Raw genomic sequence first — 13,031 nt, 5'->3', positions numbered from 1 at the left:
TTATATATATATATATATATATTAACGTTACTTATAATTTAAGTTAAAATGTACTTTTGTGTCTCATTTTTTTATTCTGTTAAAAAGACTCTTAAAAGAGAGAAAACAGGTTATAAACTGTTATATACTTGATTTTTGTAATGTTTTAAACTTAAAGAGTTGAAATATAGAAGTGCATGTTCTCTCATTATATACAATGTTGATGAGAACTAGAACCATTTATATAACTTAGGTAAATTGAAATGCTAGGATGGGGAAAATGTTCGTAAAAACTGTAAGCCTGTAAGCGGCGAAAATGGTCAGCTTTTGCAGAAGCACTTGTTTCCACAGGAATGGAATGTCTACAGGCATGTCTGGGATTTTGCTGACACACATCTATGCCCACATTCCTATGTAGTGAATTTCCAAGAAACCCTTGGGACATTGTGGAAATTGTACAGATTCACAACTGAGCAAACACATGCTGATTTACATCCCTGTCCACTCCCATGCAACATTATCTAGCTCATATAGCTATAGCTCCCATGATGTTAATGATGTAAGCAGTAAGTGAGTTTTCTGAATTAGTGTAGAACATCTTCCCCTACGTATCATCGACAGTCTTCAACTCTGCTGCATTTGAACAGGTACTATATCTTTCTCTCTATAATAATTGAGAAGTTTATTGCAAATTCATGCCCAGAGGTTAATTGCCAGTTACAAACATAAAAGAACATTGAAGAACAGTATATAAAATAACTAAAATCCACATAATGAAAGGTAGTTGTCTAAAATTATAGCTACGTCTAAGTCTAAAACTATGTCTGAAGGGTTTGACTTCTCTTGTATAACTGTAGAAGACACGTGTAACGTTATATCTGTAAGTCTCCTTCTCAGCATTTCCCCAACATGTTCAGGGTCACAATGTGAGTTATCAGAATGCCACAAAGAGGAGTATCCATTATGATCTAAGGCCCGATTTAGACTAGAAACGCTTAAGGGGTTTTGGCCAGGGAAACGTTTCGGAATGGTTAACCGTTCCCGGTCTAAAGAGGAAAAAACGGTATGTTATGGGTTTTCGCGGACCGTTTCCGAAAACCACCTCCATCGTGGTTTTCGACCGTTTCAGAACCCTTCAGCGGGGGGCCCGAAACGCTTTTTGCTAGGTCTAAAGACAAAGGGTTTCTTGAAACGGTAAACCAGGTCACATGTCATATGCTAATCACATGCTAATAAGCCCGCGCACGTCCATTATCTGGTACATTCGCGCCACATTTGATTGTGTCCATTTTCGCCATTTTATATCGTGTATTTCTCGAATTTTTGTTATCCTTTACGTCAGGGAGGATGGCAGAAGGCCAGGGGAGGGTCTGGACCCAAGATGAGACCCGCTGCTTGATCATCTTGTGGGCCGATCAAACTATACAATCCCGCTTGGAGACCTCGCGTAATAGGGAGGGCGTACAGATGCTTGTGGACGGGCTGGCGGCTGAGGGGTATTTATGCACCCCAAAGCAGCTTCGGACGAAGTTCAAGGCCCTGAAACACAAGTATCGTAAGGCCAATGAGGCAAACCGTAGAAGTGGCTCGGGGAGGTCATCATAGGTCACTGTGGGTCAGAAACATCCTGCGCCACGGGCGGCCCGAAACACTTCCGCCCCTGTGTCTAAAGACGAACCGTTTTCTGTGGCGAAACGTTTCGTACCGTTTCGAAACGGTATACCGTTTCTAGTCTAAATCGGGCCTAATACCGGTATGTCTTTAACACGTTGCAATAAAGTTTGTCTACGGGTATTTGTAGGCTTTGCTGTAAGAGAGAGCATCCGTTTGAAGGGAGTGTGAGGTTGTGTCCATTTGGACCAAGCATTACCAGAATTTAACTACTAGTATATCTATATACAAATATCTGTATCTAAAGGAAGTCTACATAATTCTGCTCTACAGGCGACATTGCTTACTATTTCTAAATACACCAAGAACATTTTTACAGAATTGGTTGTGTACATTTTCGATAGGTGAGGTCTCATATGTAGTTTAATATAATATTTCTTGTGGACATCAGATATTGACGTTCAACTTGATAGATTGTTAACGTTAGGTAAGCATAACCAAATCCTTCGACTAGATCAATTTTGTTATAGGACAATTATTCCCCGGGTAATCATTCTCAATTGCAGATTATTTCCTGTACATTTAATAGTCCTTTATAACAGACTTACGTTTCACCTAAAATTAAAATCACACAAATCTATCACAGTTCCAACAACAGAGGAAGATTTTTACTTTTTACGATCGACACAGGTGTCCTATAGGGCTCTTTTTATTCATAAATACATTGGATGTTGTATTACCTTCTAAGGATTGCCAGGCCGTAAGAAGCACGTGGAAGGTCCCCATTTGGACAACCACACAGAACTGAAAACTAGCCCTTGTAGTGGTGAAACAGACCGCTGTGTTTCCCTGATGGGATCGGAAAACACCTCTAAGCTGACCCGCTGAGACTGGTTACCAGGCTTATAATCTCTGAACTCAGGCCGCAAATCTGTACCTCCCTGTGATGACTGCCTCAAACCAAGCCAAAGTGATCTCTCTTTTCAGCCGACAATCAGTCTGCTTTCCTCACATACCTACAATCATACCCACATTCCTTTCCCACATGCCTTTCAAGTGTATGTCCTACATTCTGACATTCTGGTCCACATTCCAGGATTCTCCACATGCCTTTCAAATGTCCTACATTCTGACATTCTGGTCCACATTCCAGGATTCCCCACATGCCTTTCAAGTGTATGTCCTACATTCTGGACCACTTTCCTACGAAGTGAAATTCCAGGAAACCCTTGCGACATTGTGGAAATTGAACAGATCATTCACAACTGAGCAGACACATGCTGATTCATATTCCTGTTCATGCCCCGGCCCCGGAGGCTAATTGCCAGTTACAAGCATAAAAGAAGAGCAGTATATAAAATAACTAAAATCTACAAATGAAAGGTATTTGTCTAAAATTATAGTTATGTCTAAAACTATGTCTGAAGGGTTTGACTTCTCTCTTGTAAAGACTTGTAAACTGAAGAAGACATGTGACTGTATATCTGTAAGTCAGAGTCTTTCTCAGCATTTCCCCCAACATGTTCAGGGTCACAATGTTGATTCGGAATGCCACAAAGAGGAGTATCCATTGTGATCTAATACCGGTATGTCTTTAAGTTTAACACGTTGCAGTAAAGTTAGTCTACGGGTATTTGTTGGAAGGCTTTGCTGTAAGAGGAGAGCATCCATTTGAAGGGAGTGTGAGGCTGTGCCCATTTGGACCAAGCATCTACCTAATTCTGCTCTACATACAGGCGACATTGCTACTATTTCTAAATAGATAAAATAAGAATTCTAGGAATTGTACAGGCATTTTTGTCCACAGGCAAGCGGAATGTCCACAGGCATGCGGAATGTCCACGGGCATTTCTCTGACCCACATCTATGCCCGCATTCCTGGAACCCTGAAGACCTGCCTGCCCCAGATGGTCATACTTTCTGTGACCCCGGGGCTCGTTCACTATGCACTCAGGGGAGGAGTGTACTGTATCTGTCTAGAAAAAAATCATGAAATGATGGCAGTGCCATGCAAACAATAACCCTAACAGCAACCACCGTCGCCATGGCAATGTATGTTTTCATTGCCAGTCTTGTTATTTTTATTTTTTTTTCGCCCTGTCGCTTCATATTTTTTCTGAAAAAATCCGAGAACCAACAAATTAAATTGGTGTGGCCTAAGCACACAATGTCAGACCTGTTCACATAATTTATACACATATATTATAACAGGGCCATTCCCGTCATTGTATGATTAGTGTCTGACGGAAGGAAGCTGCCAGCCATGTGCCAACACTCATTAGTACTCACAGTCTGAAAAATTTTGTCAGCTGTATTGTTTCTAATATTGTCGCAGTGACTAAAAGAATGTGCAGTACAATGTACATGTAAATTTACTGTACTAGATTATGAATAGTTACTAGTATATGAGTACTTGAATATTTCAGCAGACCTCAGAATTAGAAAGTTTCTGACATGTTATAATGTCCACATGTTTACTAAGGGTGTGTTTCATCTTTGATAGTTTTGACACTAGGTTCTTTTATTGTTAACATGCTTGAGGTGTGGCTATCCTTAAGGAGGGCCTGCAAGGGGGGGGGGGTCCTGACAATGCTCTACGCTGAATTCGGAAACCTCTCGATTACGCTTTACGATAAATTCCAAGTGACTACAACGCATTACGTAGAATTAAAATGCCGAATACGCTCTACGCAAAAATAGTAGAGCGGTCCGTCTACGCTCTACGTAGAATTAAAACGGCCGATTACGCTCTACGGAAAAGGGCTTGCAGGCCCGCCTTAAGAGATTTAACACAGGACCTCCAGCTTTACAAATTACATCCTATCCAAGGGACATCCCTAGCTAACCAGAGCTTATTTTTTTATAACATGTGAATGCTCATTTTCACCTGAGTGAGGTGAGGAAATTCATGTTAATTGTATTTCCCAAGGACACAACATCGGGGCATGTCACAAATTTATCAGGGCTTTGAACCCAGAACCTGAGACTTGCTTCCTAGGCTGTGAGTCACTCTGATCCATGACACCACACAACCCCCAAATATTACAGATATTCTGTCATTTGCTGAATAAAGGGGAGAAACTAACAAAAAAATGTCATGAAACAATCATATTTACATAAGTCTACTAATATTCCGTCCTTGGCCGTTGCTCCCACACACTCCCATTGTGAGTTGTGGTGTAATTATGTCAGCACATTAACTAAACACAATTCAGCGTTTCACTCACACAGAGTCACTCACACACGGCTTCACTGTCAGCTGTACACATCTGACGTCACAGGAGACTATCAAACCTTGCTGCCATGGTGACGAAGCCTTGTTAATTTTGGCTAATTAAAATGCTAGAATTTTTCCCACTAACAGAAGTACACAGAAGCTTCCAACCGCACATATCGGAAGTCACAGTCGACCCTATCAAACCTCGCTGCCATGGTGGCCTCATTAATTTCGGCTAATTAGAATGCTATAATTTTTCCTCCCATACCAACAAAAGCACACAGATGCAGAGGCTTAGCAATATGTACATCTAAGAACATTTTCTACAAGTGAAACAAGCCTGTGCAACGTTGAAGAGATTCATCAGTCACGTATAGTATAAGTTCAGTAAGATAATTCTTTCAAGCCTGTGCAAGTGTTAGTCACCAAGGATCAAAACCTGATACCAGTGTAAACCAAAAGCTAGATATTACATCTATGATCTCATGGAATTATGACTGTCAGACATATAGCATAGAAAACAGCTAACATGACTAATGTAACATTTAACACTATGTTAAAGGGATAGACCTTCTGCCTGGGGAAAATGCCCAATTTAATTACCAAGTACAGGAAGACTATAATTAGTGTAGTACTGAGTAGCATAGACTATCCTTGATACTATGAGGCATGTTGTCTGTGTCTCTTCCTTCTCTAAAGTTTAACTTCACAGTCTTCTGATTCACATTGATCATTGATATACTAGTATTATAATATAAATCATTGATACTACATATTACTATAAAAACGTGTTACCAGTTAGAACATGCTAGCAAACTGTAGTAGGTAATTCTGATATCGTTCTACTGAAGTTTGTACAGTCTTGGACTTCTACACTTCGTTTATAACGAATTTATCATCTCAAAATCAGTTTGCACTTGCACTGCACTTCAAGTCGTTCTTATAGTACTACTGTATATGTAGTAGGAACACCTAACACTCAACCATCATTTTAGTGAAGTTTTTTTACAGTCTTGGAGTGCACACAAGGAAACTATACTGCGTTTATAACCAAAATCATAATCTCAAATTCTGGCTGCATTTCAAGTCGTTCTAGTACTAGTAGGAACACCCAACATTCAACCATGCATAACGTTATTACACAAGAACTGTCTTGGGGGAGGGGGGGTTCTTTGGGTCAAAACGATATCTTAGCGACTAAAACATGATTCTCACGTGCAGTTTTACACCTTGTCCAGGTAAACTCACCTGAGAGTGACGAACCACAACAAAGGAAATCCGAGTCCAGCACCGGAAATGTTCACTACTCGGAAGCACAGTTCGGGACCGTCGCGAGTTTAATTTTTTTTGACAAGACGGCTTGAAAAGACGCTCAGAATCTCACACCAGCGCACGAAACAACATGTCGGTGGTGCTCAGGGTCCGTTAGTTTGACCTCTGCCGGGAAAAATGCCCCTGTGTGCCGCTAAAGGTTCGGCAAACCGCGACCTTACCGAGTGTGAGTCAGAGTAACGATTTAAAACGGCACACACACCCAAAATGCGGAAGTCAGAATACTGTGACCTTTGACACGGCAAGCTTAGTGGGAGGAATGATGGTAACAATATTAACCCTCAACTTCGACATTTTATCACATAAAATAGCCAACTTTAGCCAAAATTACCCGCAAAAGCGAGCCAATACCTTATCTAATATGCTATTTATTGTATTTGTTCTGAAAAATGTAATTTTACTTGCCCTTATATCTTTTTAATTCTTTTTTGATCGACCAAAGAAAAGCGTGTAAGGGACATCTTTCCCCCCACTCCAGGGCGGATAGACAAATTGTGCCCCGTTTCCCCGAAAAGCCCTCCCGAGCACCAGAACCAGGCCTAGTACTGTTTCCGCACGGCTTGCTTTCCTGATAGCCTCGAACAGGCTTCGGAACGGTCCACACGTTTACGGATTATTTAAATTTGTCACTAAACTTTTGTATTTTGGCACTGGCTTTTATATCTGTAGTAAAGATTAATTTGACACAGGTGAAAGTGATCTGCCACTAAACACTTTTCTGCAACTTCTCAATTTATGCTCTCCATACATAAACTATAACACACACACACACACATTACTGTGACAAACATGCACTCACACACACACACACACACATGAACACAGACACATACATGTGCCCATACATGCATGAACACACACAAACACATACATGAACACACACACACACACACACTCACTCACACACACACTCTCACACACACACAAAAAAACACACACGTTCAATAATACAACACATGGTGAGTCTAACAACAATAATATATTGTCATCGTGAACTGATGGTACTGAACTACTAGTACAGGAAAAGTGACAGAATATTGGAAGATATCAATGATGTTATCTGCACATACATATATTAACCTAAGTTTAAGTTTAACATAAAAAAATACTGAAGGCTCGAGAATTCTTGCAACCTACCGCGTACCGCTGAACTATTCAATTGCCTGCCTATTGGGTTAAGTAGTTAATCTAGTTCTATGTAGTACGTATGCTAAACAACTAAATACCCTCACATTTCAGGCAGTGTACAACTACAAGTTACAAAGAAAGGTCTATATAATATATTCTCTAACAGTAGTACATGTGGGAAATAAATGCTATGCTGTAATACACATCATAGTACATGTATGTGCACAGGCTAGTCTATGCCTACTCTATGGTGAACAGTATATTTCATATTTAATCTGTAGATTTCCCGATGTTTAACACTTGACTTATAATACATCAGGTACATGTACATGTATGCAGTAGGGTTCTACATGTTAGTATAGAGCTATACCGTCTGTATAACACTTATTACAGGCATGGCTCTACAGCACAAGTTTTGGATAAAGCTATCGTCTGCTGTTGACTAACTCAGCTCTCCAAATAGAGTAGGAAGGCAAGGCTCTATCCAGATTCACAGGTTTTCAATAGCTTTATGTACATGCACTGGTTTTCCATCTCTCTGTTGAATTTGCTTTGTTCCCTGTGCCAAGTTTGATACATTTTCTACACATATTTAATAGTAACTACAAGCAGACAAAGTCTGGTACAGGTACAGTACTAGCTGTAGCTGTAGTTATGCACACAAACGCCTTCAAGTTGGCATTCATATCTTCACAGTTTACATGATTTCTTTTGTTACTTCTGCAGTTATTATTATAAAAAAAGGAAGGAAAACAAAACTCTGATGACAAGAACATACCTGCTAATGAATTCACATTTCGTACTAGAACTCCTATGAAGATATTTGATCTCTTTGTTTTTAGAATTCCCTGACTCCCATGCCTTCGTTGTAGAAACATGCTCACAGATTACACACTTCCTCAACACCAGTCCTAATACAGGTATATGTAGGCATGTCCGATACTTTGATTTCTTATTTGGCAGTGTCTCTTCTCTTTACTCATATTGTCTCCATTCCACTACTAGTATTTGTTCCCATAGAATACAAGGCTGCTCACAGAATGGACCTTTTCTCTTTAGCTTAAACCAGTCTTGTCACATGTACACCTACAAGTGCAGGGCTTGAAATACTGGTTTATGTGTACTTGGTTTATATATATACATGCAGGTTTATGTGTACAGTGGATTTTTGTTTGCTGCATTGACTGTTACTTGCTATAAAGTATAAGAGAAATAAAGGCAATGGTTTCTCAACAGTTTTTTAGTATGATCAAGGTGGTTAAAAATCAAATTTAAAGCTCCTTGGTATGATCCACACTTCTTAATGTCTGAGTGGTGCAGGTGAAATTTTTTCTGGTTAAGGTGATTTTCAATGATTATGTTTAAAGTATTCCAAGCCCTGAATAGTTACGGGTGCACCAAGAGCTGTCCTAGAGCTGTGCCTGCTCTACTGTATGTTGCTGTGCTGTGTGCAGTTCTGCTGTCTGTATTTGTGCTGTATGTTGCTGTCCTGTCTGAATTTGTGCTGTGTGTAGCGGTGCTGTCTCTAGTGCAGTCTGCAGTTCTACTGTGTTCTGTAACTGTGCTGTGTTCTGCTGTTCAACATGCTGCTCTACTGTCTGCGGAGCTTGTAGCTGTCCACCAGGCTGTGGTTGGCCAGCAGTTACCATGGAGACCAGTGGTCTCTCACCGGCATGTTTGGCCATGTGCTTGTCGAGGCCCTGCTGAGTGGCTGCGGAGAAGCGGCACTGCTGGCACTTGTAGGGTTTGTCCCCAGTGTGGATCTTCCTGTGCTTAGCGAGGTAGGACCGGTACACCGTCCTGTAGCCGCAGTCCTCACACATAAAGGGCTTGTCCCCGGTGTGTTTCGCCAGGTGGCTGTCTAAGTTGGTCTTCTGTGCTGCGGAGTAGTCGCAATGGGTGCACTTGTAGGGCTTCTCCCCAGTGTGGACCCTCATGTGGCGCGCGAGAATCGCTTTCTGTGTGGCGCGGAAGCTACACTCGGTGCAGGCGAAGGGTTTTTCTCCAGTGTGTTGGATGACGTGACGCTCCAGGATGCTCTTGTACATGGTGGAGTACTTGCAGTGGGGGCATTTGTAGGTTTTGTCTACAACGTGGACAGACATGTGGCGTCCGAGGTTGTACTTTTGGGCGGTGCGGAATCCGCACTGGTGGCACATGTAGGGTTTCTCTCCAGTGTGTTTCGCCATGTGCCGGTCGAGGTAGTCCTTCAGGGCTGCCGTGTAGTCGCACTGGTCACACTTGAATGGCTTCCCCGCGTGGTTCGCTGCGAAGTGCCGATTCAAGCGATGCTTCTCGGATGTCTGGTACCCGCACTCGACGCACACGTGTGGCTTCTCGCCACTGTGCTTAGCCATGTGCTTGTGCAGGTGTTTCTTGAATGTCGTGGTGAATTCGCACTTGGTGCAGGAGTAGGGGAGGTCGCGGTGCGTGAAACTGACGTGTTTGCGGAGGTGGTACTTCGCGGTGGTCGTAAACTCGCACTCGCCGCACGTGTAGGTCTTCCCGCCCGCGTGTTTGGCCATGTGACGGTCGAGCCCGCGCCGTTTTGTCGTGGAGAAGTCGCACTTCTCACAGCGGTAGAGCGTTACGACCATCTCGCGATCCCCGCGTGTGTACGGCTTTACCCCCGCCGCCTCGTCTACGCGCCAATGCTGCGGTTCCTCACCTGTGTGGATGCCCAGGTGAGCCTCGTGGACAGACTTGCGCGAGGTCTTGTGTCCGCAGTCTTTGCACACGTAGTGGACGTGTTTACGCTTCCTCTTGCTGGGTCTGCTGGATGTTGTGGCCTCTTCTTCGTCTGCTTTTTCTGCAGCTTCCTGCTTTTTCTCCTCTGTAGCTTGTTTTTCCTCCTCCTCTTCTGGATGGTCTTCTGCTGGAGTTTTCTCTTCGGGGCTGGCGGGAGTTTCTGTGTGCGGCTCTTCTTCTTCTGCTGTTGCATTTGGTTGCTCTCCTGACTTAGCAGGGGACTCACTCCCGCTCTCTCCCACTGCCATGTCTTCCCCACCCTCGTGGTCACTCCCCACTCCCCTGGGGTGATGGTCTACCTCTTCATCATCACTCCCTACCGCCCTGGGGTGGTCTGGCTCACTGTTACTTCCCATTCCCCTTGGGTGGTGGTCTTCCTCATTGTCACTCCCCACCCTGTCAGGCCGGTCTGCTGTGTCCATGCTGTCTTCAGTGCCTTCTGGAGGGTCGCTGCTCTGTGCTGGTTCGTCTGTGCGCAGTGCCGGTGGTGAGCCCGGCCCGTCTGCCCTGCCGTGCGCTCCGTAACCCCGCTCCAGCTGGCTCACAAACACGTGCTGCACGTTCCCGCTGACGCGCGTCGGCGACCCCCCCACCTCAGGACGCGGCCCGCGTGTTCCGCCCAGCCTGTTGTACGCATTATACGGACCACCGCTTCTCTCCGAACGTTCAACAAGTTCGCTTCCACCATCCGCCCTGTCCTGTGCGCTCCGAGAAGGCGATCTCCCGACCCGAACGCCCGGGGGCATTTCTGGCACGTCACGCCTGCTGTACGCGTACGAGCCGTTCCTCTCCGATTGAAACTCGACACCCTGCCTCTCTCGAAACCTGACACCTCTCTCCGGTAACCCGACCCTCTCCGCCCTCTCCTGAGTAGCCTCCACCAAACTCTGGAAGCGCGGCACCGGCAGGTACATGTAGTCTCTCTCCTGGTGGGGGTATCTCCCGCCCTCCCCCCTGCTGGGGTCCACCCCCTCCCACCGCCCCCCTCCAGCTGCAGGGGGGGTCTCGGCACGGTAGACGTGTGGTGGCCGGTCGGGACGGCTCATGTCGGGCTGCAGAGGGGGAGACTCACGGTGCGGTGCAGCCATTTCTGCAAGGGGAAAAACAGCCATGGTTAGTCAAGGTCCATAAAAACAAACTTCAAAGTTCATTGCAAAACAATTGTAAAAGATAGTATGGTATCTCAGGGCTGGAAATACTGGGTGCATGTGCTCCTCGGTGCACCCAATTTTTTTTCCAGTGCACTCAAATATTTTCATAGGTGTACATATGTAAAGATGTTCAATGTACAGTAGTGTACAATATACTCTTAGTCTTAAGTTAATAACATCCAAGTGTCAGAAAAATAATAAAATCATTATATTTCAGTCCATACTAAAGGTGCATACTATAGACCCAAGCATGGTGCACCCAAAATTTTTTTTGTACACACAATTTTTTAGGTTGGGTGCACCAGTGCACCTATTCCCAAAAATGAATTTCGAGCCCTGTATCTATATTATGCTAACTATAAGAAAAAGTTGGAACAGTATAAAAACTCCTGTGATATAAAAAAAAAATAGTGTGCATCATCTCGCAGAGGGAAACAAGCCAAACTAGGCCTATGAAAAAATGTTGTGTTTTCTGTTTCCCGACCGACCCTAGAAAAACCTGCCAACCCTAGACTTTTTTGGGGTTGACCCCTGCAAGGGACATAATTTTTCAAGCTGTTCAACCTTTTCTAGCTCCATGATCTGACACCTGAGTGACAAAAAAAGTTGTACAATTGGTTTTCAAATATTGATGACATTGAAAATATATTGCATGCAACTTTTACTTTGCTAAACTGAACTGTATACTATAAGTTGGACCCCTATATAGATTTCATATTACTGAAGATAATCCCTAAATACCAACCGCCATCCCAATTTTTTCAGGACTTAGACAGGAAACACATTTTTGTTTTAATAGGCCCTATGAATAGTATAATGTACAGGAATGCTACTACATAATTTGGAGATCATGAGTTACAGCTGTGGAGGTACAAAAGCAGACCTCCTTCGTGAGCAAGAAAAAAAATCATGAACTACAAGGTTGGAACCAAAACAACACCTTTATGTTTACCCTGAATGGACACTGAGGAATAGTCCTTGCTATAACTTAAGTTGATACTTTGCATAATTTATTACCAAGACCTAACAGGACTTTTTGTTCCAAGTAAAAGAAATAAAGAACAAGAAATGCAAACCAAATTAGCGAGAAAATTGTACACTTAAAAACGAAAGACCGCATAACTAGTACGAACAGTCCTAACTTGCTACACGCGCATCTTAGCTTTGCTTATGAGGGGCGTTATCAATGAAATCTCAGCCACCCCCCTCCCCATTTTGAGAATTTGCAAAAATTTATACATTCGGTTTACTTTAGCGCACGGAAAATACATTAGAAGTGTCTATGACTGTTTTATAAACATGCCCATGTACTTACTGTTTGGAAATGAGCCCCGGAAACTCGCAAAGTCGGCAAATTTCTGACAGCGTCTTCCGTGCAGAAAGAGACAAAATGGCGGACAGAATTTTCCACCCGACGGGTCAGAGGGCAGGGGTCAAACGTCACTTCACTTTAGGTGTGACTAGCCTCGACCAGGCTTCAGACATGTCAGAAGTGGCTGGCAGAAATCATTATTAACATGAAAGATAATAAAATCGGCATGAATATGAGAATGAGGTTAATTGTCATACTAAAAAAATACGCCTGAAACAGATGAAAAACTCCTTGATTTGACAAAAAAATACTCTCCAAGCAGAGGTTTGGGTTTTTAGGGCTGGGTTGGGATGAAAAAAAAAACCCAGTGCAAAAAACAAACCCCGATAAAAAAGCCTTGAAAGACCCCAAACCCCAACCTCTGCCTGCAGAGTAATAAAAAACTGGACTGTCACCCTAACATCTGCTTGGAGATTAGAGCGGTGAGAGACACAAAAGGTCAGCGGGAGGTCATCCTTTTCAAGATGGCCGCCGGGACTGATCATAGCGGTTT

General features: G+C 43.4%; 3 protein-coding genes across 3 annotated transcripts in view; 1 reads left to right on the top strand and 2 right to left on the bottom strand.

Moving 5' to 3' along the window:
- The window catches only part of LOC109481285 (SH2 domain-containing protein 4B-like), a 16,615-nt gene extending 10,251 nt beyond the window's left edge, over window positions 1-6,364 (bottom strand). The window contains exon 1 of the mRNA XM_019783819.1: window positions 6,056-6,364. The gene's annotated coding sequence lies outside the window, so the exon portion shown is untranslated. The remainder of the gene's footprint in view (window positions 1-6,055) is intronic.
- Window positions 6,365-8,196: 1,832 nt separating this feature from the next.
- Window positions 8,197-12,592, bottom strand: LOC109481347 (zinc finger protein 436-like). The gene is made up of 2 exons (XM_019783887.1): window positions 12,482-12,592; window positions 8,197-11,105 (listed from the first exon to the last, which is right to left on the bottom strand). Exon 2 carries the CDS (start codon window positions 11,101-11,103, stop codon window positions 8,677-8,679), a length of 2,427 nt encoding a protein of 808 aa, XP_019639446.1. The 5' UTR covers window positions 11,104-11,105; window positions 12,482-12,592; the 3' UTR covers window positions 8,197-8,676.
- Window positions 12,593-12,996: 404 nt separating this feature from the next.
- The window catches only part of LOC109481360 (zinc finger protein 33B-like), a 7,543-nt gene continuing 7,508 nt past the window's right edge, over window positions 12,997-13,031 (top strand). The window contains exon 1 of the mRNA XM_019783913.1: window positions 12,997-13,027. Coding sequence (XP_019639472.1) covers window positions 13,003-13,027 — 25 coding nt within the window. The 5' untranslated portion in view covers window positions 12,997-13,002. The remainder of the gene's footprint in view (window positions 13,028-13,031) is intronic.

The sequence above is a fragment of the Branchiostoma belcheri genome, unplaced genomic scaffold (genome assembly GCF_001625305.1).
Source record: "Branchiostoma belcheri isolate BF01 breed outbred unplaced genomic scaffold, Haploidv18h27 scaffold55, whole genome shotgun sequence".
In the NCBI taxonomy this organism is placed as follows: Eukaryota; Metazoa; Chordata; class Leptocardii; order Amphioxiformes; family Branchiostomatidae; genus Branchiostoma; species Branchiostoma belcheri.
Note: the sequence above shows the minus strand (reverse complement) of the source record. Positions and strands in the feature narration are given on the sequence as shown.